Source organism: Hakea prostrata, chromosome 9 (assembly GCF_041222555.1).
Source record: "Hakea prostrata isolate BN-2017 chromosome 9, UWA_Hpros_2, whole genome shotgun sequence".
Lineage (NCBI taxonomy): Eukaryota > Viridiplantae > Streptophyta > Magnoliopsida > Proteales > Proteaceae > Hakea > Hakea prostrata.
In genome coordinates, this window is record NC_142608.1 from 57,437,884 (window position 1) to 57,463,331 (window position 25,448).

The window sequence follows — 25,448 nt, forward strand, 5'->3', positions numbered from 1 at the left end:
CCTGGCTGCAACAAGATCAAGAGGATAAAGGTCGTCAATTCCTCGTAAATTAGTTGTCTACCAAGGGCAAAAGTGAAAGGAAAAAAAATCAATTTCGATTCAAACATCTCATAATTTATTTCAGAGAATTTCCACCCAATTTAATTTTTATTTGCAAATAATTGCAATAACCTTTTAATCAGAACAAAGAAATCCTGCTTAGACCGCAGGAGAATATAGAATTATAAATAGAAAGATAAATAGAAACTATTCCAAACCAGGTCGAATAATTGCACCCGCGAAAAATAGGGCGTTCCAGATTTTTCAAACACCGAAGAAGAGGAGAGGACGGGGTGAAGATTCAGTCATACAGTTGCTGAGGACTCCCACAGCCGACGAGAGAGGGAAGAGTTAAGACCCAAGAGAGGAAATCTACAAGAATTTCCATCCAATGCCTTCAATCAGTCTATCTCTTCAAAACTTTGTAGTGTGTTGAGGTATCTGTTGGGCTTCATTTTTTTATCCTTCAGAAGCCGAAATATGAAAGCTTTGAGAGCTTCGAAGGGGCTTTCGACCCTTTCTAGATTAACCCACAAAAATCATCTCAGTTCTATCCATCTCTTTCGATTTTACGGTTCCGAGCCTCAACATGATGACCCTATCAACACCAGTGAAGACAGTGATGAAATTCCTGCCTTTAACAGTAGTGACTATGAAATGCCCACAACTGGTTTAGATTCTGATGATAAACTTCCAACAGAGCCTACGTGGAATGAGGCATATAGGATGAGAGTTGATCAGAAAATCTTTGGGATTGAATCCAAAAAACAAATTTCGCAAGTAGTGGTCCAAGACGAAGAGGAACGTCGTGCTACCTTGCTTGCAAAAGCTTTACTTCACGCAGCATTGGAGAAGCCCGATGATGTAGAAGAAGAGGACATGGTTGTGAAGGAAGAAGATCAGCAATCATTGTCTGTTGGAATTATTGGAGCTCCTAATGCTGGGAAATCAACTCTCACAAATTTGATGGTGTGTTGCTTGCCCAGTTCTTCTTCTTCTTCTTCCTTTTTTTTCTTCTTCTCCCCTTTGTTTGTTTGTTATTATTTCACATTTTTTTTTTGATATTTGAAAGAATGGAACAGTCAATTAGAAAGTAGTATTTTTCTTTTGTTTGCAAACTTCTTTATTATTATCACTTAATTTACAAACTTTGGTTGCAGAAGATCTTAGAAGACTGAGATTTATTACGCTAATCCTATTACTACTAGGGAAACAGGGCTGCTAATTCTGTAGTAGTAGGTCAACAGCTCAAACTCAGTTTAAGAAATCAGATTTTAAGAACACAATTACTTAGAAAATTGAATGCCAAATCTGAGATACACTAAACTGTGTTCAGGAAATTATCAAAGCAAACCAGTAAGAAAACCTGATAGAACAGGGCTGCCACAGGTGCTTAGATACTGTAATAAACTGGTCAGTTGCTGAGATTAAAAAAATAAAAAATTTGAAGAAACAGGACGGATAGGAAATTCACCTGGAATCCCCATTTGTATATACCAAATTGGGTCGAGTAATGATTTAACAATGTGTAGAGGAAAACCCTCATAAACTCTCTCTCTCTCTCTCTCTCTCTCTCTCTCTCCCTCTCTGTGTTGGGGCTGGGGGTTGTATGCATGTAAACCTATTTAAATTGAGCAGAGTGGTTGACAATATCACTCTTAAGGACAAAAATCCAACCCTGAACTTAAATTCTATTACTGAAAACAAGATCTAAGTTAGTACTGCCTAACAGAGACTCCTATTTCATCTAGTACACTGACGTAACATTCAAAAATTTAAACTGGATGGTACTGACCTACTTTCAGCCTACAGTACTAAATAAACAAATAAAAAAATGACTCATTATGACTACCTAAGACCGAGACTATAGATCCCTTAAGACAAAGAACTCCACAGTGGGATCAGATCAGCTCATCCTTGTCTTCCTTGATGAACACCTGACCTGTTTTTATGAACACAAACAATGTGCAAAAAGATTTGACACCAAAAACAATCTGGGAACCAAAACAAGTGCATCCGCCACCAGCAGACGATATGTTTCTTGTTTACCATAGGCTGAAGAATCCCACCAGCTCACAGTTCCTTGGTTCTGGTTTTCTCTTCAGTCTCCTGACAGCTAGCTAATTTTCAGTTTGCTCAATTATTGTGTGTGGTTTATTTATTTATTTTTTTGGGGTGGGGGGGGGGAATCAGGTCTTGCATGGGTTCCAGTTGGAAATTGGATATTATTTTAAAGATTTATAGTATTTCCAAGTTGACACAGTGAGGAGGCTTCCTATCTCCAAAAGTATTCCCAACGCATGTTGCAACACAATCTTGGTGTTCCCAACATTAATGGCACTGTATCAATCGACACTGGCATAGCAGACACAGTGTAGGCTTGTTATCTTGTTGGTGGTTTCATGGATTATGCTGTATTACTTAAAGCTCACATGTAAACATGCAGCACCACAAATGTTAATAAGTACAGGCAGACACTAACTCACTTGGGCACCCCAATCTTGTGGGTCTAAAATTTTGTATGTATTACCATGTGAGGACAATTGGTTAGACCATCCTGGAGCTACATACCTTTTTTGTTGTCACAAGTGCGTTCCAATAGCCAAACGATAAAAAAAAAAAAAAACGTAGCAGAGTTTTTGTGGTTTGGAAGTGCGCTTACATCTAGTAATAGTCCAATTGACCTTAGCATTTCCTCATACCAGTGCTACTTAATTGCGAGCTACAGATTAGGAACACCTTGTATGCTTCAATTCTTACCTGCACAAGCGCAAGGACAACAATCTTGATTTATATATTTCATCCGAAGTGACAACTCAGGAACGTTGTTTTGCTTCAAACCCTTGACAATGCAAAGGCAAGGAGTCCGATCCCAAAATGCAAAAAAAGTCCAAATTTGATGGTGCTCCCTTTTCTAGCTATCATGGGTTAACTATAGTGAAATTCCAAATTTGATGGTGCTCCCTTTTCTAGATCTTTTCTTGGTGTATCTGCATGTATCTGTTTCCACTTTCCATTCACTGATGGGCCATATTATGGCCCTCTGTTTCCTGTCATTATTTTTTTTAATAGTTTTGAGCGTGGGGAAGGGGAACAAGGAATGATGAGAGAAGGTAATCTACCAAGCATAACTCTTGGATCTCTGGACTTCTGTTCATTCTGACTGGGTTCAGAAAGCGTTACGCCCTTCTGGGGTTGGTGAAGATTTGAACAAATTGCAGAAAACACTTTTTTCATTTGCATTTTAATTTTTCAAAAAGACTAGCATGTGGCTTCATATGGAGGCATTGGCCTTCAATAGAACTACTACTGCCACTTAAAATTAGAAAGTAGCTGGCTTTTATTGAAAATCAATGTAGAGTGATTAAATTTGAAACCAATAGTTGACTTAGTGGGGTTTAATGTACAGCTGGGAGGGTTAGATTACAACTGAAAGCAGAGAGTAAGATGAGGTGGGCTTTAGCTAAAATTAGTTTTACATAGCCCAAAATAAGAATGCAATGATCAATTACTACATTTGATCCCTAGCTCCAATGCCAAGTATGTGGCAGATTCAAAATAATGAAATTACTGTTGTTCTGAGAACAAGAGAAATTACACTATACTAAAAACGAACAAGAGGATTACCCAAATGGGCTTCCTCGCAAGCACTAATGAAGACTGCAGAAAATAAGCTGTAAGCACCAACAATGTGGAAAATGAAAACTGTAGAGGTGACTGGTGAGGTAAGAACTGAACAGCAGCTACAGAAGCCAAAGCTGGAGCTGGGCAATCTGAAAACAGCTAAGACTGGACAATCTGCAAAAGTCTAATTGCAATATACTAAAAATGAACAAAGGATTACCCAAGTAGGCTTCCTTGCAAGCACTAATGAAGACTGCTGAAAATAAGCTGTAAGAACCAACAAGGTGGAAAATGAAAACTGTAGATGTGACAGGTGTGGTAAGAACTGAACAGCAGCTACAGAAGCCAAAGCTGGAGCCGGGCAATCTGAAAAAGCTAAGACTGGACAATTCTGCAAAAGTCTAAAGAACTGGGTTGTGGGAAACATGGGTTGAAGTTGAAAAAATAACAGACATTTTTTGGAGTATCTTTCCTCAGTTTCTTGTTATTTTATAAGATTTTGGTCATTTTCTGCTGGAGGTCCCTAAAGCAAGTAATATAAGCTGCCTCGGACATGTTTCAATGGTTTATGATTTCTGTTGTTTGTTCGTGGGCTCCACATCAACTCCAAAATAAAAAAATTGCCAGATGCAACTTTATCTACAATCTTATGCTTGTTGCCTTTCTTCCCCCTTCTTATTTTTCTTTTAAAATTATGGTGCCAATATTTGCAACCATGGTTCTAAAACAAGGTTTCTGAATGGTTATTGGCAATAGGAGAATCCAATTCTGTGTCAGATCGTTAGTGTCTGGTTAGCAGTATTGGATGGATTTGCCCTTAATTTCTTTTAGAATGTTCATTTTTGGACCTCTTTAAGTAACCACACAACTGATACTGTATTTGCAAGGTGCAAGACCGAGTATTGGGCAATAAAATGCCGATACTTGGAATTAACCCAGCGACAGAGTTCCAGATATAACAGGAAACTACCTTAAATTGTATGGATAGGACTCGAGTTTTTGCTGATGTACCTAGGCTTTTTTTTCCCCGTGATTTTACTGGCACTTGTATCTCTTGCTTTTGAGTGCTTACATATTTTATGGGTGGGGGTGGAAATAGATGTAGGTGGTTCTCATTATTTTTGTTTAGATTGACTAGATTTCTTTCACGTAAGAGTATAGATTTCTGTCATCTTTTGGTTCCTGGCTGAGTTGGAAGCTCATCTATGAAACCACATCGGAGATCATAATTACATGTTATTTTCTGTCACTTGTATCTCTTGCTTTTGAGTGCTTACATATTTTTAAGGGTGGGGGTGGAAATAGATGTTGATGGTTCTCATTATTTTTTGTTTAGATTGACTAGATTTCGTTCACGTAAGAGTTTTGATTTCTGTCATCTTTTGGTTGCTGGGTTGAGTTGGAAGCTTATCTATGAAACCACATGGGAGATCATAATTACATGTTATTTTCGTGGGTTTTAAGTTGCTATGGAATTTCCAGTTTATCACTGTCATGTGAAAAGATGTTTGCTTCAGCATTTTTTTCCTTACAGTGAATCAACACTTTCGGTTCATTCTTCTTCTATTGTCCACGGTCAATCATCGGTGTTGTAAATCAAGGGCTCACTGGGCTCACTGGGCTCCTATTAATTGTATTTCTGTTAATGAACTTCTCATCTCTGTTCTTAGGTGTTTCTGTCATTGTGAAACCTCTAACTTCACGAAAGAGAAGAAATATGGAAATGATTTTCTAACTTTAAATCTAAATACTGCTGTTATCATTGATAATTAATTACTTTCTGTTATTGGAAAGAGTTCATAATGTTCATTTGATGGTTTCTTTTTATGCTAACATTTTCGTTTTCATGAATTTAGGTTGGAACAAAAGTCGCTGGTGTTTCACGGAAGACAAACACAACTATCCATGAAGTCTTAGGAGTGATGACTAAAGGAAACACACAGATTGTATGTCCTTATCTTGATCACGCATCCCTTTGCTTTTCTTTTTACAGAAGCAATAAAATAGATATTGTTGATATGCCCTTTGTTGGTGACTAAGGCATGTGCATGGTTGAAAACTTTGTTGCTGATGCAGTTACATAAAGCTCTCTGGACAGACAATACCTACTTTTGGAAGCCTAGGACTAAGTTTGGCCTTCGAGTTTTAATAAAATTTTCTGCCTAAGCTTGCCGAATTGACACAAAATGGAGTGGTTGGAAAAAAACTGTGTTTTAGCGTGCATGTTCGCTGGTCAACAGTTGTTTTCTTTCACTCTTCACTGACTAATTCTTGTTTCATCCTCCCTCTTAGTTTCTTGCTCTATTTTCTGAATTCCTGCAACTGACTCATCATATCATCCAGAATTATAGTAGTTCATTTTCTTTGTTAGGCTCAGCTGCCTACGCCTACACAACTCTAGGTTAATCTACATTCTGGTTTAATTGGAATTTGGAGAGTTAAAGCTCTTTTTCAGTCCTCCCTTCTGGCTCACTATCAATTATTCTTGTTTCTGAACATTGTGAAGTGACTTACTATTGACTATACAGAGTCTGTGTTCTGTTTTATTACATTTTCAGAAATCTGGTTTTCATCAAATTTCATTAATGTATGAATTTCTTTTTCACTTTTTACTTCTTCTTAAAAAGTTCTAGTTCAGATCCTAGTTTAAGTGTGCTCCCTACTTGTGTGGTTTTTGGACTCAGTACCCCATCCGTTGGATTCACAAAGTTGGAGAATCATTTGCACATATCATTCTGATTCTTTATGTGTTTCATCTATTACTCTAATTGTTAGTATAATTTGTTTTGATGTATCAAAGTATCACTAAAAATAACCTTCTTATATTAAACCATAGATGAAAAAGGCCCATGTTGGACTGACATTTCCTGGTGGAGGACTTAATTAGTATGCAAAGCAGCAAAAGGGAAATTCAAAAATTTCTATTTTGCTCCATTTTTCCCATCTGTTGGGATCTTGACGGAATTTTGGTAAAATCCTATATAAATCTTGATAGTGATGAAGATGGAACTTTGAAGAGGACAAGGACCAACATTTTTAGGCAACCAGCAGTGAAGACCAGCATTAAAGGCTTGTGAGGGTCATGCTTGGCGTGTTGGTCAAGTGCTTACTTATTTGAACGCTTGGTTATGGGTTCAAGTCTTGGAAATAGCCTGTTTTGAAACAGGGATAAGGTTTTGTACATTTGACCCTCCCTAGACACTGCTAAATGCAGGAACCTTGTGCACTGTGTACAGCCTTTTTATTGAGTCCAGTTTTTCAAAGGTCTATCGGGTCTAGATTTATACGCCAGTTAATGTTATGTTCTATTTTAGGCCCATTGAATGGATCAGTGCTGGCCCATTAAGGGTCTCTTAAGTTGAGTCTTGCTTGGAAGTTTGCTGAAGGATTCTATGTAATTGGTTTCTATTTCAGTTACTAGACATTTGGATGGTCATGGGGAGAGAGATTGTAAAAGCTATGAAAGTGAACTGTGGGGGATTATGGATTTATGGCTATGGAGAGATGAAGGAGATATCTTAAGATCCTAATCAGGTGAGCAAGGTGCCCAGGTCAAACAAAGCATCTTGACACTAACGAATTTTGTAGGCATCAACTAGGCAATGCCTGACAAATTTGCTTCTCATTTGTACATCACTATGCATCTTGACCTATCTTTACCATCCCCAGCAAAATTTCAGTTTCATTTGAACAATATTATGGTATTTCCATTCAAAACTCGGTGCTAACAAACTTCCACCTCGTTTTCAATCCAGGTTTGGGCTAAACCAATTGGGAGTGTGCATCTTATCTTCTATTTTACATCTATCTTATCCAATGTATTTGTGGCTCCATAATCACTGAGCTCGTTATTGTCTTGGTTAGATCAACTAGTTTGAAATAATAAAAACCTCATGTGTAGTCTTTCTTGTTAGCACATCTTTAGCCACACCATTACTTGGCTAATGTATGGTTGATCCAATCCAATCTGTTGGTACTTTACCTACAGTTTGCACTTGTCCTGTAGCATATCTGTAGCCACACCATCACTTGTTGCATAGTTTTTCAAATGGCCATTGTAAGCCATACTATACATGATTTGTGACACCCCACCTGCACCACATAGGTTCATGGCATGACTAGTATACTACATCCGAGCACTACTTGATTCAGGTTCACACAGTTTTGAGGGCCATGTCTCTCATCCACACTTTAGATCTTAATATCAGAGGCATAAAAAGAATCTATTAATATTAATAGCGGAAGAGAATTAAGCTCTATGAATTTAAATGATTAAGGTTCTCACAAAACCATTAGGAGTACTATCTGCATGTCTTATTACGTCTGAAGCAATTAAATAAATTCAAATAAATCCAAACAATGATATCTTGAAGAAAACTCTAATGTCAAAAAGCACAATCTGCATAGGCACACAAGCGTCATCTGTTCCTGTCTCCTGTGCCAACCAAGCATATTTTTCCAATGTTGGAATATTACCTACCAGGCTACCACAGTATCTAAAATAAATATTTCTAGAGGGGTAAGCTTTCCAACAAAGGCTAAGTGAGGGGGAATGCAAGTGCAATATAACTCTAGCTCCTCTAAGATGATATGATGCCATTAAAGCGAATACATATGCAACGCAATCACACAAATAAATCAAAACTGACATAGTCCATGATAATGCATGCTCATTTTGTTAGAAAATAAAACCTAGCAAACCATCTCTAAGTCTCAACTGTTATAGTACTACTCATAATAGATTAGGTCGATCTTAGCTCCTACGATAAGAGCATCCAGAGATGCTAGCCATCTTAGCCTCCTCCCATGTAAGAGACCCGGAGATGGCCACTAGTCATAAACACCTGGTAACCCCTGACATAATCCTGTTGTGTCACCCTCCTACTTGACAAATCACAAAGACTCACTTGTTTTTGGTAGAACTCAACATTGTACTACAGGCCAGGTAGTTTTGAATCTCATTGTCTTATCTGTATAGGATTACCCAACGCCTACACTCCTGTTTGTAGGGGTTGTAATACTTGGGTACATTCACTCAACCATATGCACATAAATGCTTACAATGATATCATAACCTGTCACACTTATACATGTGTCCCATGGCCATACCACATGCACTTTGTGACAGATGAAGCAGATCATCAGTATACCAATCCCACATAAATCATAGTGTATCACATTATCACATCACAGTCACTATCCACCTCATCACATAATCAATAAACAACCCCATAACCCAATGCCATATGATTACATATTAATAATGATGCATGATGCATATAAATAGGTGAAAATTTCGAAAACAAAATGGATCTTCCTCATCTTTAGTGACTGTCAACGTGGATTAGGTGTCAAGCATTTGATACTGCCTTTACAGTCATTTGCCTTTGGACCTATTAAAACATCACCAATTATACAGAAGGCACCCTTAAGGCTAAGGAATAAAACCCTAAAGGGAGAGGACCTAATCCCCACACTTTGTGGTAGAAATCTCTACCACAATTTCGGTTAATAGATTCTACCCGTTTCTGCACACCTAAGCCATAAAATATGGATATGCAGAATTTGAACTCAATTTAATTTAAATTTGATTTTAGTTAAAATAGACTTATAAAACTAACATCTCTGAAGACTAGAGTCCACGTCAACTCCTAGATTTGGGTATCAAATCTCCTACACTATGATCTCCAGAATCCTCCTATTTCTATACATAGTGGAAAGATTACCTCAGAATCAATGCTTAATGATTTTTAATATTTTTGAAAGAGTTGTTATATGATATAGATTTAATACTGAACATACCCTCAAAATTTAGATGAAAATACCTTATGAAGCTTTAGGTACGATTTTTACAAATGCTGGGTTTGGAAATGATTGTAGTCTGTTAGTCTGATTTGTGGTACTTTATTACCCAGTCAAATGATGTCAGATTGGTCTCCTGTTTGGTGGGGAACTGTGTTTATAAGTCATCCATAACCCCTAAAAGGTCTCAAATCTAAATTCCACGTGCATTTGGAGATATAATTGTTCTCCCATGATTTGACAGAATCAGTCCTCGCCCGACAAAAGATTAAAACCAATCCTAGCAAGGATATGGTATGTTGTCTTTGTCAATTTCAATGGTTAGTGAGATAATGAAAAGAACAATATCTTCCTATGGTCCCATGGATCAACCTTATGGACATCCTATAATCCATTTAACTTCCATCATGTTCATGGGTGGAAACTAGAGATCACAGGATTTTCCTATCATGGGATTCAACCATCTTTCCAAGAGGTTAGGGAACAGTCGTCAATTAGGATTTACTGTTGGATTCTATTAGAAGTCTAATAAGAGTTTGTATAGGAGTTAAATTAGAGTTTGCATTCATGTAAAATTCTATTCCTTGTAATAGTCTACTTTCCACTTAATTATAAATAGAGGGCTTGAGATCATGGATCAATAAGCCATTCACCACAATCGTTTCTTTCAACATGGCATTAGAGCCTAAATTCGATTAGGATTTTTTCTTCTTCTCTCTTCTTTTTTTCAAACCCATCGCAAACCATCGCAGTTGGGTCACCATCGTTTTTCAGTTACTATCTTTTCTATTGCAAACCTCGAAGACCAGAAAAAGAAAAAAAATAAAGAAGAAGAGAAGAAGAATCTCGCTCCATATTACCGCCGTTGCTTTGCTTCTGTTGCCACATTCTGCTACAATCGCTCGCTGCTAATGCGCTTTGATTCCGATTACCGCCGCTCCTGAGGAACTGCCGCTGCTTCCTGTGCAATCGACAGAGAAAGAGGAGTCGAAACAGCAGACGCAAAGACTCTGCTACTACTGCATCTGCTTCCTGCGCCTACTAGTGGTTTGGCTGTTGCATTCTGCGACATTTCAGTTACTTTGAAGAGGTGAAGACTGAAGAACTGCAGACAATTCTTTCAACATGGCAGCCACCAATGTTGCTACTGCTCCCACTGGATCCGAATATTTTCCCACTCTTCATTCTTTTTCGGTAAGATTTGACGGCACAAATTACTTGATCTGGTCTCGATCTGCTTACCTGACTATTGTTGGAAGTTGACTAGTTGGATACATTACGGGCACCACTATCAAACCCACTACCGCAGGTGTTTTACAGGATAAATGGATATCAAATGACTCTTATTATGTCATTCCTTTTGAATTCTATGCATCCAAATATTGCCCGGGGTTACTTATTACTTGATACTGCAGCCCAAATCTGGAAGGCTACTACTAAAACATATGGACAGTTGGGGAATGATGCACTGGTTTATGAGCTACGAAAGAAGCTTCATGAGACTACCCAAAAGGAACTAACTGTGGCCCACTATTATGCTGAGTTGCGATCTCTTTGGCAAGAGTTGGATCATTATGGGGATTATCACCCCACCAATCCAGATGATGTGGCGACTTATAAGAAGCATATTGATAAGATTCGAGTATATGACTTCTTGGCATGTTTGAACGTGGAGTACGATTAGATCAGAGTGCAAGTCTTAAGTCGTTATCCCTTTCCTACACTAGAACAGGCTTATGCTCTTGTTTAGTGTGAAGAAAGTCGTCGATTAACCATGCTCCATACTCCTATTATGGAGAAATCAGCTTTACAGTCTGTTCGCACTAAATCTGATCCGACTAAGGAGATTGTCAAGTGTGAGCACTGTCACAAACCATATCATACCAAGGAAAATTGTTGGAAACTGCATGGGAAGCCTGCTGATTTTGAGCAAAAACGAGCACAAAGAAAGGGAAAACCAAAGGCTAATATTTCTGAGATAGTTTCCACCACACCCTCTGCAGACATTGGTTTTTCACAAGAAGAGTTCGCTACTTTGCGACGTATTATGCAGTCTTTTACTGCCGGAACAGTTTCGAACACTGCTTCCTCTACTACCCATACCAACTCCTACCTTGCTACTTCAGGTAAAACTTTTACAGGATTTCAACCTTCTTCAGTTTCTACTCCTTGGATCATTGATACAGGAGCCACAGATCATATGACAGGTTTCTCCACATCTTTCTTACAATATTCTCCAACTTCTGGAAAAGATAAAGTTCGAATTGCTGATGGCTCCTATTCTCCATCACTTTCTTTGTCTAAAGTTTTACATGTTCCCTCTTTCTCTACTAACTTGCTCTCTATCAGTAGTCTTACACATGACTTGAATTGTAAAGTGACATTTTTCCCATCTTACTATATCTTCCAGGATTTGGTCACGAGGAAGGAGATTGGACGTGGTAAACTAGACAATGGACTTTATTTGCTCGAGCCGATTGGAGAATCTACGTCTGCTTTGACTACATCTTCTAATTCGGTCCATTCGGTAATATCAGACCTTCATCAGTGGCACTGTAGGCTAGGTCATCCCCCTCTAGGAACTTTTAAGAAAATATTTCCTGATTTGGTTTCTTCTTGTAATGAGGATAATTTTTTTTGTGAAGCCTGCATTTTTGCGAAGCAGACTCGTTTTACTTATTTACCTTCTCTTCATAATAGAAAACTTATTCCTTTTATGCTAATTCATACTGATGAGTGGGGTCCCTGCCGACGTGTGTCTATTACTGGCCATAGGTACTTTGTTACTTTTATTGATTGTCACTCTCGTTCTACATGGATTTATCTTTTAAAACAAAAAAAATGAGGTTTTCCGATGTTTTCGTGATTTTCATAATATGATTAAAACTCAGTTCAATGCCACTGTGAAGATCCTTCACAGAGACAATGGCACAGAGTATATTGATGGTGAATTTCATAGATATCTTCTCGACTCTGGCATAATACATCAAACCAGTTGCGTTGATACGGCTGCCCAAAATGGGGTTGCCGAAAGGAAGAATCGGCATCTCTTAGAGATAGCCCGTTCCATTATGATTGCTATGAATGTACCTGACCAATATTGGAGTGATGCTATACTCACTGCTTCTTACCTTATGAATAAGATGCCCAGTAGAATACTTGGTTTTAAATGTCCTAATGAGATTCTTCAGGGAGCCTCTTCTTTTATTATTCCCCCAAAGGTTTTTGGATGCGTGTGTTATGCTAGAATCACAACCCACCAGAGTAAGCTGGCTCCCCGCGACCTACGCTGCATATTTTTGGGGTATTTTGCTACTTAGAAAGGGTACAAATGTTATCATCCTCCCTCCAGGAAAACCATTGTATCCCTGGATTTACTTTTTCATGAGTTTTTCCCTTACTATACACCTCTCCAGGGGGAGAGTCCTAGAGGAGAGGTGTTCTTTCCGACTCTAGATCTTCCTATCACACACCAACACAACTTAAGAGTCCCAGAAGAGTTTCCTGACCAAGGGGAGACTTCGGCCAGTATACCTGAGGACTTTAATCCTCCCCCTTAGATTTTTGAACCATGTGAAGAACCTAGCGAGGGGGAGACCACTCCTGTGAGACACACTGTTGGGGTCTTTCAAAACCAGATTGACCAGAATAAGGAGGTGCAGACTTATCAGAGGAAGAAATACAACCAGCTAAAGCAGGTGGAGAAAGGTGATACGTTACCACTTTAGTCTCCTGCTCCAGAATCAGATTCTACTAAGGTATCTTCTTCCAATCTTCCTATTGCTGTTAGAATAGGGTAGATCTTGTACTCAACATCCCGTAGCTAAATATGTTTCTTATAACTCTTTGTCTGACTCCTACCGTGCTTTTATATCCTCTCTGTCATCTGTATCTGTTCTTAAAAGTTGGCATGAAGCCTATGCTGATAATAGATGGAAGGAAAAGCTATGGTAGAGGAAATGCAGGCAATGAAGAAAAATGACACTTGGGAGCTGATTACACTTCCTCCAGGAAAAAAACCAGTGGGCTGCAAATGGGTATTTGTGGTTAAACAAAATATGGATGGATCAGTCAACAAGTTGAAAGCTAGATTAGTTGCAAAGGGGTTTACCCAGACCTATGGGATTGATTATCAGGAGACCTTTGCCCCTGTTGCAAAACTAAATACTGTCAGAGTTCTGTTGTCTGTAGTTGTGAACAAACACTGGAACTTGCACCAACTAGACATAAAGAATGCCTTTTTACATGGGGAGTTAGCAGAAGAGGTCTATATGGAAATCCCACATGGTTTTTCTGATGACAATACTGCAGGGAAAGTCTGTCGGTTGAAGAGGTCAATATATGGGTTAAAACAGTCTCTTAGATCTTTGGTTTGGATGCCTTCTGAAGGCAATGACTTCTATTGGGTACAAGCAAAGCAATGCTGATCATACACTATTTGTCAAGAAGTCAGGTACTAACATCACACTTCTCATTGTTTATGTAGACGATATTGTTATCATAGGGAATGATGGTGAAGAAATCCAAAAGTTGAATGACTTTGTTGGCAGAGAATTTGAAATTAAAGATCTAGGGAAGTTACAGTATTTCTTAGGGATTGAGGTGGCTCGATCAAATAAAGGTATATTCCTATCCCAAAGAAAGTATGTCCTAGATTTATTATCAGAAGTGGGAATGTTGGGGTGTAAAGCAGTTGATACCCCTATTGAAGTTGGAGCTAAACTTAAAGAAAAAGAGGGAGAACCAGTAGACAAAGGAAGATACCAAAGGCTGGTAGGGAAGCTTATTTACTTGTTCCACACCAGGCCAGACATCGTTTATGCTGTAGGGATAGTGAGCCAATTCATGCATGATCCATGTTTAGCTCATATGAAGGCTGTTACCAGAATACTACAGTATTTGAAGGGAACTCCTGGAAAATGAATACTTCTATCACCCACCGATAGTCTAAAAGTAGAAGCATACACTGATGCAGACTGGGCTGGATCTCTAGACAAGAAGTCAATTTCAAGTTACTGTACCTTTGTTGGAGGTAATCTAGTTACTTGGAGAAGTAAGAAACAGAATGTGGTAGCTTTATCTAGTACCGAAGCTGAATATAGAGCTATGGTTCGTGGAGTTTATGAGCTACTATGGTTGAAAGGCTTGTTGCAAGATATTGGAGTCCAAGTTCCAAACCCTATGATGTTATATTGTGACAACAAGTCTGCTATTAGTATTGCTAATAATCCAGTGCAACATGATCAAACTAAGCACATTGAAATTGACAGGTTTTTTGTCAAAGGAAAGTTGGAACAAGGGCTTATCTGCATGCCTTTTGTAAGATCTGGAGACCAAGTAGCAGATGTTTTCACTAAGGGTTTGAAAGAAAGAGATTTCCTTCCTATTGTAGGCAAGTTGGGCATGACTAATATCTATGCCTCAACTTGAGGGGGAGTGTTGGATTCTATTAGAAGTCTAATAAGAGTTTGTATAGGAGTTAAATTAGAGTTTGCATTCATGTAAAATTCTATTCCTTGTAATAGTCTACTTTCCACTTAATTATAAATGGAGGGCTTGAGATCATGGATCAATAAGCCATTCACTACAATCATTTCTTTCATCATTTACCAAGTTTGATAAAAAAAAAAAAACCCCACACTAGGATCGAGTGTATCATGATCTTAGGGCCTGTTTGGTTACTTGAGTCTGGAGATTTCATAAATCTATAGATTTCAAATTTATGAAGTTATGGTTCATAAAATTAACTGTTTGGTTAGCTTGAATCTTTGAAATGAAATCTGTAGATTCATTCTGAAAAAACATCTATGAAGTCATGGTTTAAATGTTTAGTGCTTTTATAGTGATAAGGAAAGAATAAATAAGCTTAAACCAGTTCGGTTTGAGCCCAGTCCGACCTAGATCGAATCAAACCAGTTCGGTTTGAACCTGGCCCGACCGGATCGGATCAAGATAAATGGATCAAGTCAAGGTCGGTCGAATAAGTACAAAGGCTGAATAACAAGGTAAATCTGAATAAGATTCTAGCCAAGGAGACATCATTCAGTCAAGACTCTACTACTCGTGTTTGAGTAAGACTCAATGACTAAGATTCAGATCGCAACGTAATTAAGGTTTGAGTCCCAATCAAACTCATATTTAGAAAAGCTATAAAAAGGTAAGAGAACACAAGAGAAAGGTACGCTGAATAGAACGATCACTATTCGTATTATTATTGTTCATTACTTTCTTGCCTTCCTTAGTCGGATTCCTAACTAGATCGTCGGAGGTGAAACTCGACCTCCACGGTCGAGCTCATCCTTGCAGGTTCAACCGGCTGAAGGGACGAACAGGATTGTGCAGCAACAATTGGCGCCGTCTGTGGGAAACTCTGATCAAAAAGCTATTATGAAGACGAGATCAGGTTTGGTAATCGAAGATGGGTCTGACGGAGAAAAGGAGGTCAGCCAAGGCAACCTAGGGGGCATTCAAAACCTCCCAGGAATGGAGAAAATTCCCGAACTCCAGATTCAGTAAGATCCTCCAACTCTGTCAGATCCTCAAGCGAGTCAATACGCGACAATGCATCAAATTGTCGAGGTTCAAAAAGAACAATTTGCGATGAGAAAAGAAATCTCATCCCTAAGCGAGTTGATCAGGATGGCCATGCAACACGTAATTGCTCCCCATACAGATTCTCAGAAAAAACAAAAAAGTCCCGAAGGGAGCAGGAGTGACCGACCACCCGTGATCGACCAGATACATCAACGATCTCAAAAGGAGCTGCAGAGAGAAGCAGCAAAGTCTCGAACCTCGAAAGAAGCTATTCCAGAGAAGAATCCTTTAGTCGACGAAGACGGAGATCGAGGAAGCAGCACAGATCCAGCAAAAGCTTCAAAGGACAAAAAGAACCATAATGGTTCAAAGGAGCGGGATGAAGAGATGAACAAGCGCATCACCGACCTTGACGAAACAGTCAAAAAAGTGCAATAGCTTGGAAAAGATGAGCTATACGCCGTTTTAAAGGAGGATCCTTTCATCAAAAGCGTCTCGGAAGCAGAGATGCCAGTAGGTTTCAAGTGCCCGACCTTCAAGGCATATGACGGATCGAAGTGTCCTAAGCATCACATCACCCATTATAAGTCTGTCATGTCTACTTCTAGACATAGAAGAAAATTCAACCGAAATTGTCGAAATTTCAGTTGAAATGTCTGCATTTTTAAAAAACGAAACGAAATTTCAATATTTTTGGAAAAGTGTCAAATTTCGACCGAAATTTCGGAGATTTCGACCATTTCGACCAAAATTTCGACATATCAGCATTCCAACTTGTTTTTCCTTGGTTTTTGTTGATTTCTATCCCATTTTCACCTAATTTTCACTACTCCTTTGCCTTCAAACACCACTTTTGTTCATTTTTTGCCTCCAAACACCTCCTAAGCCACAACAGCTACAAAGGAAACTCCAACAACAATAGAATGTGAAGCATGAGCCACACCCAATAGTTCCAAACTTCCCCTTTTTTTATTTTTGTTTTGTTCATACCTTAAATGATCTTGTATTGCCTTGAAATTAGTATATGTTTAGCCTAGGACTATGATCTATACTTGTGTTTTGTTAAACTTATCTTTTTATTATTTGCTACCATTTTTTTATTTTTTTATTTTAATAATTAGTTTCTAAAATTATGTATTTTTATTTTATGTATATATGATATATAAGCTTTAGCTTTATATATTTGAGACACCATCACTTGATCTAGTCGGTCATTTTATTTTGTTGACTTGTTGTATATGTAACCATTCTACCAAACAATTCATGTATGTTGTTGATTCTATGCATGTATGCAATACAATTTGCACTTGTCGGAACCAGTCATTTGTTAGTATACTTGAATGATAAATTTTCAATAGTTTTGTTTTTTACAAAATACTAGTTCTATTGTGTTTATTTTGCTTGAAATAGGTAGTATACAAGAATCCAAATCATTTTGAGTCCATATGAGGCTCGAAATTGAAGTTCCAATTTTCAGAAAAAGTGTCCAGTTTCGATCGAAATTTCGACCGAAACGTCGAAATTTCGGCCTTTTGCAAGGTCGAAATTTCTTCCTTGCTTCTAGACACAATGAAGCAGCTATATGCCACAGTTTTCCAGCATCATTGACTGGAGCATCGTTAGATTGGTACCAAGCTTTGCCTAGTGGAACAATAAAGAGTTTCGACCATCTAGGTCGGACTTTCTTATTGCGTTTCCAAAGCGGAGTAGAAACCAAAAAGAGAGAAGATACCTTGTTCGCTGTAAAACAAGGGCGAAGGGAGTCCATTAGAGATTTCCTTGCGAGATTCAATAATCTGACCATGCAGATTGAAAATCTGGATGAAAAGATAGCTTTCCACGCCTTGTACCAAGGACTTAGCCATGAAGGCCTACTTGAAAGACTTTTGCTTGACATGCCTGAAACGTATGATGATCTCAGAGAGCGATGCCACAAACAAGCAGAGATATCAGAAACAATCGAATCTCGAAAGGAGCATCCAACCACTGAGGCAAGAACATACAAAGAAAAATACCAACCTATCAGAAGATCGACCATAGACCCGACCAGGGATGGTCGACCTGAACGGGAAAGGTCACCGGCCATGAGGAGATCGGAAATCCTGATGCAAATTAAAGATCGAGGAATTCTCCAGCTGCCCGAGAAGCTACATTCTCGTCCAGGAAATCGTGATAAAAGCAAATATTGCGAGTTCCACAAAGATCACGGACACTTTGACAGAGATGATCGCCCGACAGCTAAAGAGGAAATTGACAGGATCATCTCTCAATGACAGCTTACAAAATACCTCCGACCTACCCAACCTGATCAAAAGCAAATAGAAGGGGGTAGGAAGAGGCATAGATCTCCAAGCAGAGAAGGACGTCAAAACAAGTCCCGACCACGGGAAGGAGGAGACAATAAAAAATGACCACCAATATTTACCGTGTTCGGTGGCCCAACTGAGGAGTCAAGTAGACAAGCCAAGAGAAAAGCACGATACGTGGGGAATGCCGAGCTAGAGAAGCCAGATGAGAAGGTCACTTCAGAACCGATCACCTTCTCATCCAAAGATAAACAAGGGATAAACACTCCCCACGACGATGCCCTTGTCATCAAAGTCACTCTGGCCGGAACAGAGGTCCATAGAGTCCTAGTAGATACAGGGTCATCAGCAGATATCTTGTCATTAGAAGCTTTCAAGAAATTACAGCTAGACGAGAAAATGCTGATCCCTTGTGGGACGCACTTATACGGTTTTACAGGAACCTCAACCCAGGCAGAGGGCACCATCAGATTAGATCTTCGTATCGGCGAATACCTCAGAGACAGGGTCATCCAAACGAATTTTATGGTCGTCCGAGATTTGTCAGCTTATAATGTGATCTTGGGATGACCAACCCTTTGTACTCTGGAAGCGGTAGTATCATCCTTACACATGAAGATGAAATTCTCAACAAAAAAGGGAATAGGAGAATGTTCCGCCGATCAAAAAATAAGCCGACAGAGCTACGCCAATTACATGAGAAAAAGAGTAAAAACAAGCTCTACCATGGCGGTCGAAGTCAGAGATGATCGCGATGAAGAAAACATGCAAAGAGCCGAACCAGTAGAAAAGTTGGAAAAGATTATGCTGAATTCAAGGGAAGATCAGGGAACTATGATCGGAGCAGAACAAGAAGAAGAGTTCAAAAATAGTCTAATGAGATTTCTACAGAAAAATACTGATGTCTTTGCATGGTCGGCAGAAGACATGCCCGGAATAGACAGAAAAGTAGCCGAGCACAAGCTAATCATTGACCCTCAAGCGATTCCAGTAATACAAAAGAGAAGAAATTTTTCTTTGTAAAAGCATGAGGCCATCCGAACAGAGGCTCAGAAGCTAAAGCAGTCAAAGAGAATGTGCATAGACTATACCGATCTCAACAAAGCCTGTCCAAAGGATTGTTATCCTTTACCAAGGATAGACCTGCTTATTGACGCAACGGCCGGTCATGAGATGCTCAGTTTCATGGATGCCTATTCAGGATATAATCAAATCCTAATGAATCCAGACGACCAGAAACACACAACATTCATGACAGACAGGGATAATTACTACTACAAAGTAATGCCCTTTGGTCTAAAAAATGCCGGGGCAACCTACCAGCGAGTGGTCAACAAAATTTTCGAGCAGCAGATAGGCAGAAATATGAAGGTATACATCGATGACATGTTGATAAAGAGCACATCTCAATCCGACCACCTCAAAGACCTAGCAGAAGTCTTTGAGGTACTCCAAGCATACAAAATGAAGCTCAACCCAGAAAAATGCGCTTTTGGAGTATCTTAAGGAAAATTTATGGGGTTCATGGTATCCCAAAGAGGAATAGAAGCTAATCCGGAGAAGATAAAAGCCATACAAGAGATGAAACCACCAAAAAGTGTCAAAGAGATACAAAGTCTTACTGGTCGGGTGGCAGCCTTAAACAGGTTCATAGCCCGATCAGGAGAGAGATGTTCTCCTTTCTTCCAAGCTCTGAAAAGCATTTCCAAAAAAGGAGTACCAGAGTGGAGCGAGGAGTGTTAGCAAGCTTTCGAGCATCTGAAAGAAAAGCTAACTACTCCACCCCTGCTCGTACGACCGACCACAGGAAAGGAATTGATCATCCACCTGGCAACTTCGTCCTTGGCTGTTGGCGCAGTACTAGTGCAAGATGAAGGAAAACAACAAAAGCCCATTTACTACGTGAACCATGTACTCCTCGATGCTGAAACAAGATATCCAGAGGTGGACAAGCAAGCTTTGGCCCTGGTCATAGCAGCTAGAAAACTGAGGCCATACTTTCAGTCACATCCTATTGCAATATTAACAAATTTTCCCTTAAAGAAAATACTGCACCGACCAGACTTGGCCGGAAGACTGGTATTATGGGCAGTTGAGCTGAGCGAGCATCAGATAGAGTTTCGACCAAGACCAGCTATTAAAGCACAGGTCCTAGCTGATTTCGTCCTTGAAACTTCTGAACCAAAGCATGGGCAAGAAGAAGAGGCCACCTCCAAAAATATGAAAAGATGGATACTTTCAGTGGATGGTTCTAGCAACGCACAGGGGAGTGGAGCAGGGTTGCTCCTAATAAGTCAAGGAGGATTCCAAATACGTTATGCACTACGCTTCCAATTCAGGGCATCGAACAATGAAGCAGAATACGAAGCACTGATAGCAGGTCTTCGTATAGCAAAAGCTCTTAATATTCAGAACATCGAAGTCAGAAGCAATTCACAACTAATTGTGAATCAAGTGAACGGGTTATATGAACTAAAAGAAAAGAGGATGACTAAATATCTGACCATGGTCAACCAATACAGCCAATTCTTCAAAGACATCAAAATCCAACAAGTCCCTAGAGCAGAAAATGAGCAGGCAGATGCCTTATCTAGGTTGGCTACGGACGAATTGGAGGCAGACCCAGTCGTATAAATGGAAGAATTACAATTTCCAAGCATCAGTTTGACCGACCAGATGCACGTACAGACCGAGCACGGTTGGATGACTCCAATAATCAATTATCTGGAAAGTGATTTACTACCAGAAGATCCAAAAGAAACTAGAACTGTAAAGCAAAGAGCAGTCAAATACACCGTCAGAAACGACAAGTTATATAAAAAGTCCCTAACCCGACCATTGTTATGATGTGTAGGGGCTCTAGAGGCAGCTGTCATCCTAAAAGAAATTGATAGGTCCCTAGTATCACGAGTCTACACTCGACAGGGAAAGCAAATCCCTAAATTCTAGGGAAGGAAACGATTGGCAGATTTGAAGAGTCCTATTGTATTCAGGTTACTTTTTAGGATTAGATTGAAGAGTCATATTACATTCAGGTTAGAGTCATATTACATTCAGGTTACTTTTGAAGAGTCCTATTCGAATTCAGGTTACTTTTGAAGAGTCCTATTCAAATTGGGATGATTCTATTAATTAATACTGTAGGAACGTAATTGCTATAAATAGGGGGAAGGAAGAGTAGAAAAGATAGGTTTTGAGTTATATAAAAGTTTATGTAAGAGCCATTGCTCTTGGGTAGCCGTAGGAATCACCTACTGCTGGTAGAATGTATTGTTTCTTATTCAACTTTTATTCAAAGTCCATTTTTTCTTCTTGAGTTATTCCACCTTGTTAAGTAGCCTCATTCAGAGGTACCTAACAGAAATTCATGAAGGAAATTGTGGAGGTCATATAGGAGCCAGAGCCTTAGCAGACAAGGTAATAAGGCAAGGATACTACTGGCCCACACTACAAGAAGATTCGGAAGCTCATGTCCGCAAATGTGACAAGTGCCAGGCGCACGCCAACATACCTCATGCCCCTGCAATGCCTCTAACATCAACCATCTCTCCGATTCCCTTCGCCAGGTGGGGGATAGACTTGGTAGGAAAACTACCAAAGGCCACAGAAGCCAGAGAATACCTAGTGGTGGCAATCTATTACTTTACTAAATGGGTGGAGGCTAAAGCACTGGCATCCATTAATATCGACCAGATGAAAAAACTCGTCACACAAAATATCATGTATTGGTATGGTATCCCAAAAATCATTGTCACCGACCACGGTAAACAGTTCGAAAATGCTGAATTCGAACGATTCTGTAAAGAGCGAGGCATAAAACATCGTTGGTCCTCTGTAGCATATCCACAAAGTAATGGTCAAGTAGAAGTTACTAATAGATCAATGCTTGAAGGATTGAAGAAAAGATTGGACCAGTCTAAAGGCAGATGGGTAGAAGAGTTACCTAAAGTATTCTGGTCTTTATTGAACTACTGCCAGAACGACCACCGGCGAATCTCCATTTCGACTAGCTTGTGGAGTCGAAGCTCGGATTCTCGTAGAGGTTAAGGTCGGATCTATCAGGGAAGAATTCAATGAAGAAGCAAACATCGAAGGAATGAGGGCAAACATAGACTTCATTGAGGAAGTCAGAGATAAGGCACAATATCGCTTAGAAGAATACCAAAGACGCATTGCAACACATTACAATGCAAGGGTTAAACTGCGACAATATCTCCCTGGAGATCTAGTCCTTCGTAAATCATCTGCTTCTGATCCTACAAATCAAGGAAAGCTTGCTCCAAACTGGGAATGACCGTACATTGTAGTACAACAAGTTGCCCCGGGAGCATACAAGCTGCGAGATCCAGAGACCGGGCAACTAATACCCCGGACCTGGAATTCAAACAACTTGAGGAAATACTATCAATAGTATAAAATCCTCAACAAATCTTGAAATTTTCTTTTCAGTTTTTTCTTTTAGTTTAGATATTCACACAGTAGTCCGTGATTTAGACATTATGAATTTTTCTCCCATTGAATAAAGTTTTTGAAGTTTCAACATATCATCACGGCTCAAGCTAGAATACCTAGCTAAGATGATCAAGGGAGTACCAACAGAAGTTAAAATTCATAAACCGACCTACTAAGGTCGGGAAGAAAAGCCCTAAGCAATTTAGGCACCAAAGCCCTAAGTCACTTAGGCACAAAAAGACCTAAGTCACTTAGGCCACCGACCTACTAAGGTCGGGAAGAAAAGCCCTAAGTAATTTAGGCACCAAAGCCCTAAGTCACTTAGGCACAAAAAGACCTAAGTCACTTAGGCCACCGACCTACTAAGGTCGGGAAGAAAAGCCCTAAGCAATTTAGGCACCAAAGACCTAAGTCACTTAGGCATAAAAAGACCTAAGTCACTTAGGCCACCGAAAAGCCCTAAGCAATTTAGGCACCAAAGCCCTAAGCAACTTAGGCACAAAAAGACCTAAGCCACTTAGGCCACCGACCTACTAAGGTCAGGAAGAAAAGCCCTAAACAACTTTGGCACAAAAAGCCCTAAGTCACTTAGGCACAAAAAGACCTAAGCCACTTAGGCCACCGACCTACTAAGGTCGGGAAGAAAAGCCCTAAGCAACTTAGGCACAAAAAGCCCTAAGTCACTTAGGCACAAAAAAAGATTTAACTCTTTACAAACAATCAAGCTATTATGTTCGAAAAGACAAAAGCATTGATCAAACTGAGAAATCTTAAATAAACTGCTTCATTCCGAACAAGCAGAGATCACAAATAGAGAAAGATAGAAAATAAAGTAAAGGCCAAAAAGGCCATACATACAAAAAAGACTTTGACAGAACAAAGCTCTAAAGCTTCTCTTTTGTTTTTTGAGCTGCTTTGCCTTTTGAGGAAGAGGTGTCCGAACTACCAGCCTCAGGCAAGGGATCCCAGTTATCCAGAAAATCAACTACTTCAACCTCTTGAGGCTTGGGAAACCTTGGTAGATCAGCACACCAGGCAGGTCGGGGAATCTTGAGATCGTCATAGATTCCAGGATCAATCAAGTTCTGAAATCTCTCTAAATCTAAATCCTTGAAAGCTGCAATAAGGCCTTGGTAGGTATGACGCCGAGCATAGATATATCCTGGCGCAGCTACCTTGGTCATAAATTTCCTATAGCCAGCTGTCTTGACCCACCTTTTTATAACTTCAATACGAAGCTGGTGGGGGATATCTTCAAATACGCAAGGAGCTTTCTCCTCAACTACCTTCATCAATTTAGCAACTTGATGATCCGAGCTCTCTAACTTAGCTCGGAGACTGGAAATCTCAGCCTCCTTACCGACCAAGGATCCTTGCATTTCTTCCAAGGATGTCTGAAAAGAGGTTTTCTCAAGCTCCACAGCTTCATTCCTCCCCTTTAGCGCAGCCACCTCACTGAGAAGCTCGGCCTCCCGAGCAATCAAGGCACTGTTGTTGGACTTCAGGGCTGTCAGCTCCTCTTCCAACCTCTTGTTGCGCTGATTGGCTTCCTGAAGAGCAGAATAGTCTTGCCGAGCAGAGTCAATGCTTTGACCAAGAGATTGGACCAAAGCACAAGCCATCCTGCACACAAAAAGGCGAGGAGTTTACAAATGAAATAAAGAAAAGTAATCTTCAGTACAAGAAGGAAATATCCATACCTCACAGTAATACTGTGCGCTTGTAGACGACCAAAACTTTGAAGGTATTCAAAGTTGGATGGAAGGATAGCTCCACTAAGCCACTCATTGTCAACTCTAGACATCAAGGGAGACTCACCCCGGAATACCGAAGAGTTTCCATCCAACGACCAGTTTGGTTGAAGAATATTGGTGGAGCCCGAGGAGCCTGAAGCCCTGACCTCAGCTGGAACCTCTTGACCAAAAACATCCTCACCTAAAAAGGGGTGAGGATCAGAATGACCCGAGCTCTTCTTACTGGCCACTTTCTTTGTTGGTCGGGGAGGGAAGTCGGAAGGGTTATCTTTCCGAACACGGGAAGATGACTTATCTTTAGCAGCAATCTTCTTATCCTTAGATGGAGAAGCCTGATCAGCTCGTACTTTGTCTGGCTTGGTCGGATGCTTTGCCTCCACCTCCAACATAGTAAATGCAGCATCAGCAAGATCATCCTCACCGATCAACACTGCATCACCTACCGAGTAAGTTAACTTGGCAAAATATAGATGAATTAAAGCAAAAAGCAAAAGCATACATCTTCCCGGTCAAGAAACCCCAAAGATGAAGAATATTGGGATATTCCGGACAAAATCCATTCACAGCAAGCAAGTTCCGATCTTCAGTAGGGATCATCCGAATACGATCCCTTGCTTCCTGCTCGGATGATGAAAGGGGAGGAGGAATATTTGAACCTTCCCTAGGATTTTTTGGCCAAGAGGTCGGAAAATCAGAAGGAGAAGGAGGGCGAACAAAGTATCTAGACCTCCAACCCTTAGTATTTGAGGGAAGGGTTCCTGTCCCAACAAAGTTACCCTCCCATCCAGACTGAAGAGCAGTTCGTTTGGAAAGATAGAACCAACGACTTTGCTCCTGTTTCTTATGCATAAAAAATTGAAGGAACAAATTTAAGGTCGGAGTCACACTGACCTCCTTCTGTTTACAAAAGCCCAAAAAACAAACTATGTTACGCCAA

General features: G+C 39.8%; 1 protein-coding gene across 1 annotated transcript in view; it reads left to right on the forward strand.

Moving 5' to 3' along the window:
- Positions 1-232: 232 nt before the first annotated feature.
- The window catches only part of LOC149005688 (GTP-binding protein ERG-like), a 37,529-nt gene continuing 12,313 nt past the window's right edge, over positions 233-25,448 (forward strand). The window contains exons 1-2 of the mRNA XM_089169491.1: positions 233-1,008; positions 5,520-5,609. Of these exons, the coding sequence (XP_089025617.1) occupies positions 520-1,008; positions 5,520-5,609 (579 nt within the window). The 5' untranslated portion in view covers positions 233-519. The remainder of the gene's footprint in view (positions 1,009-5,519; positions 5,610-25,448) is intronic.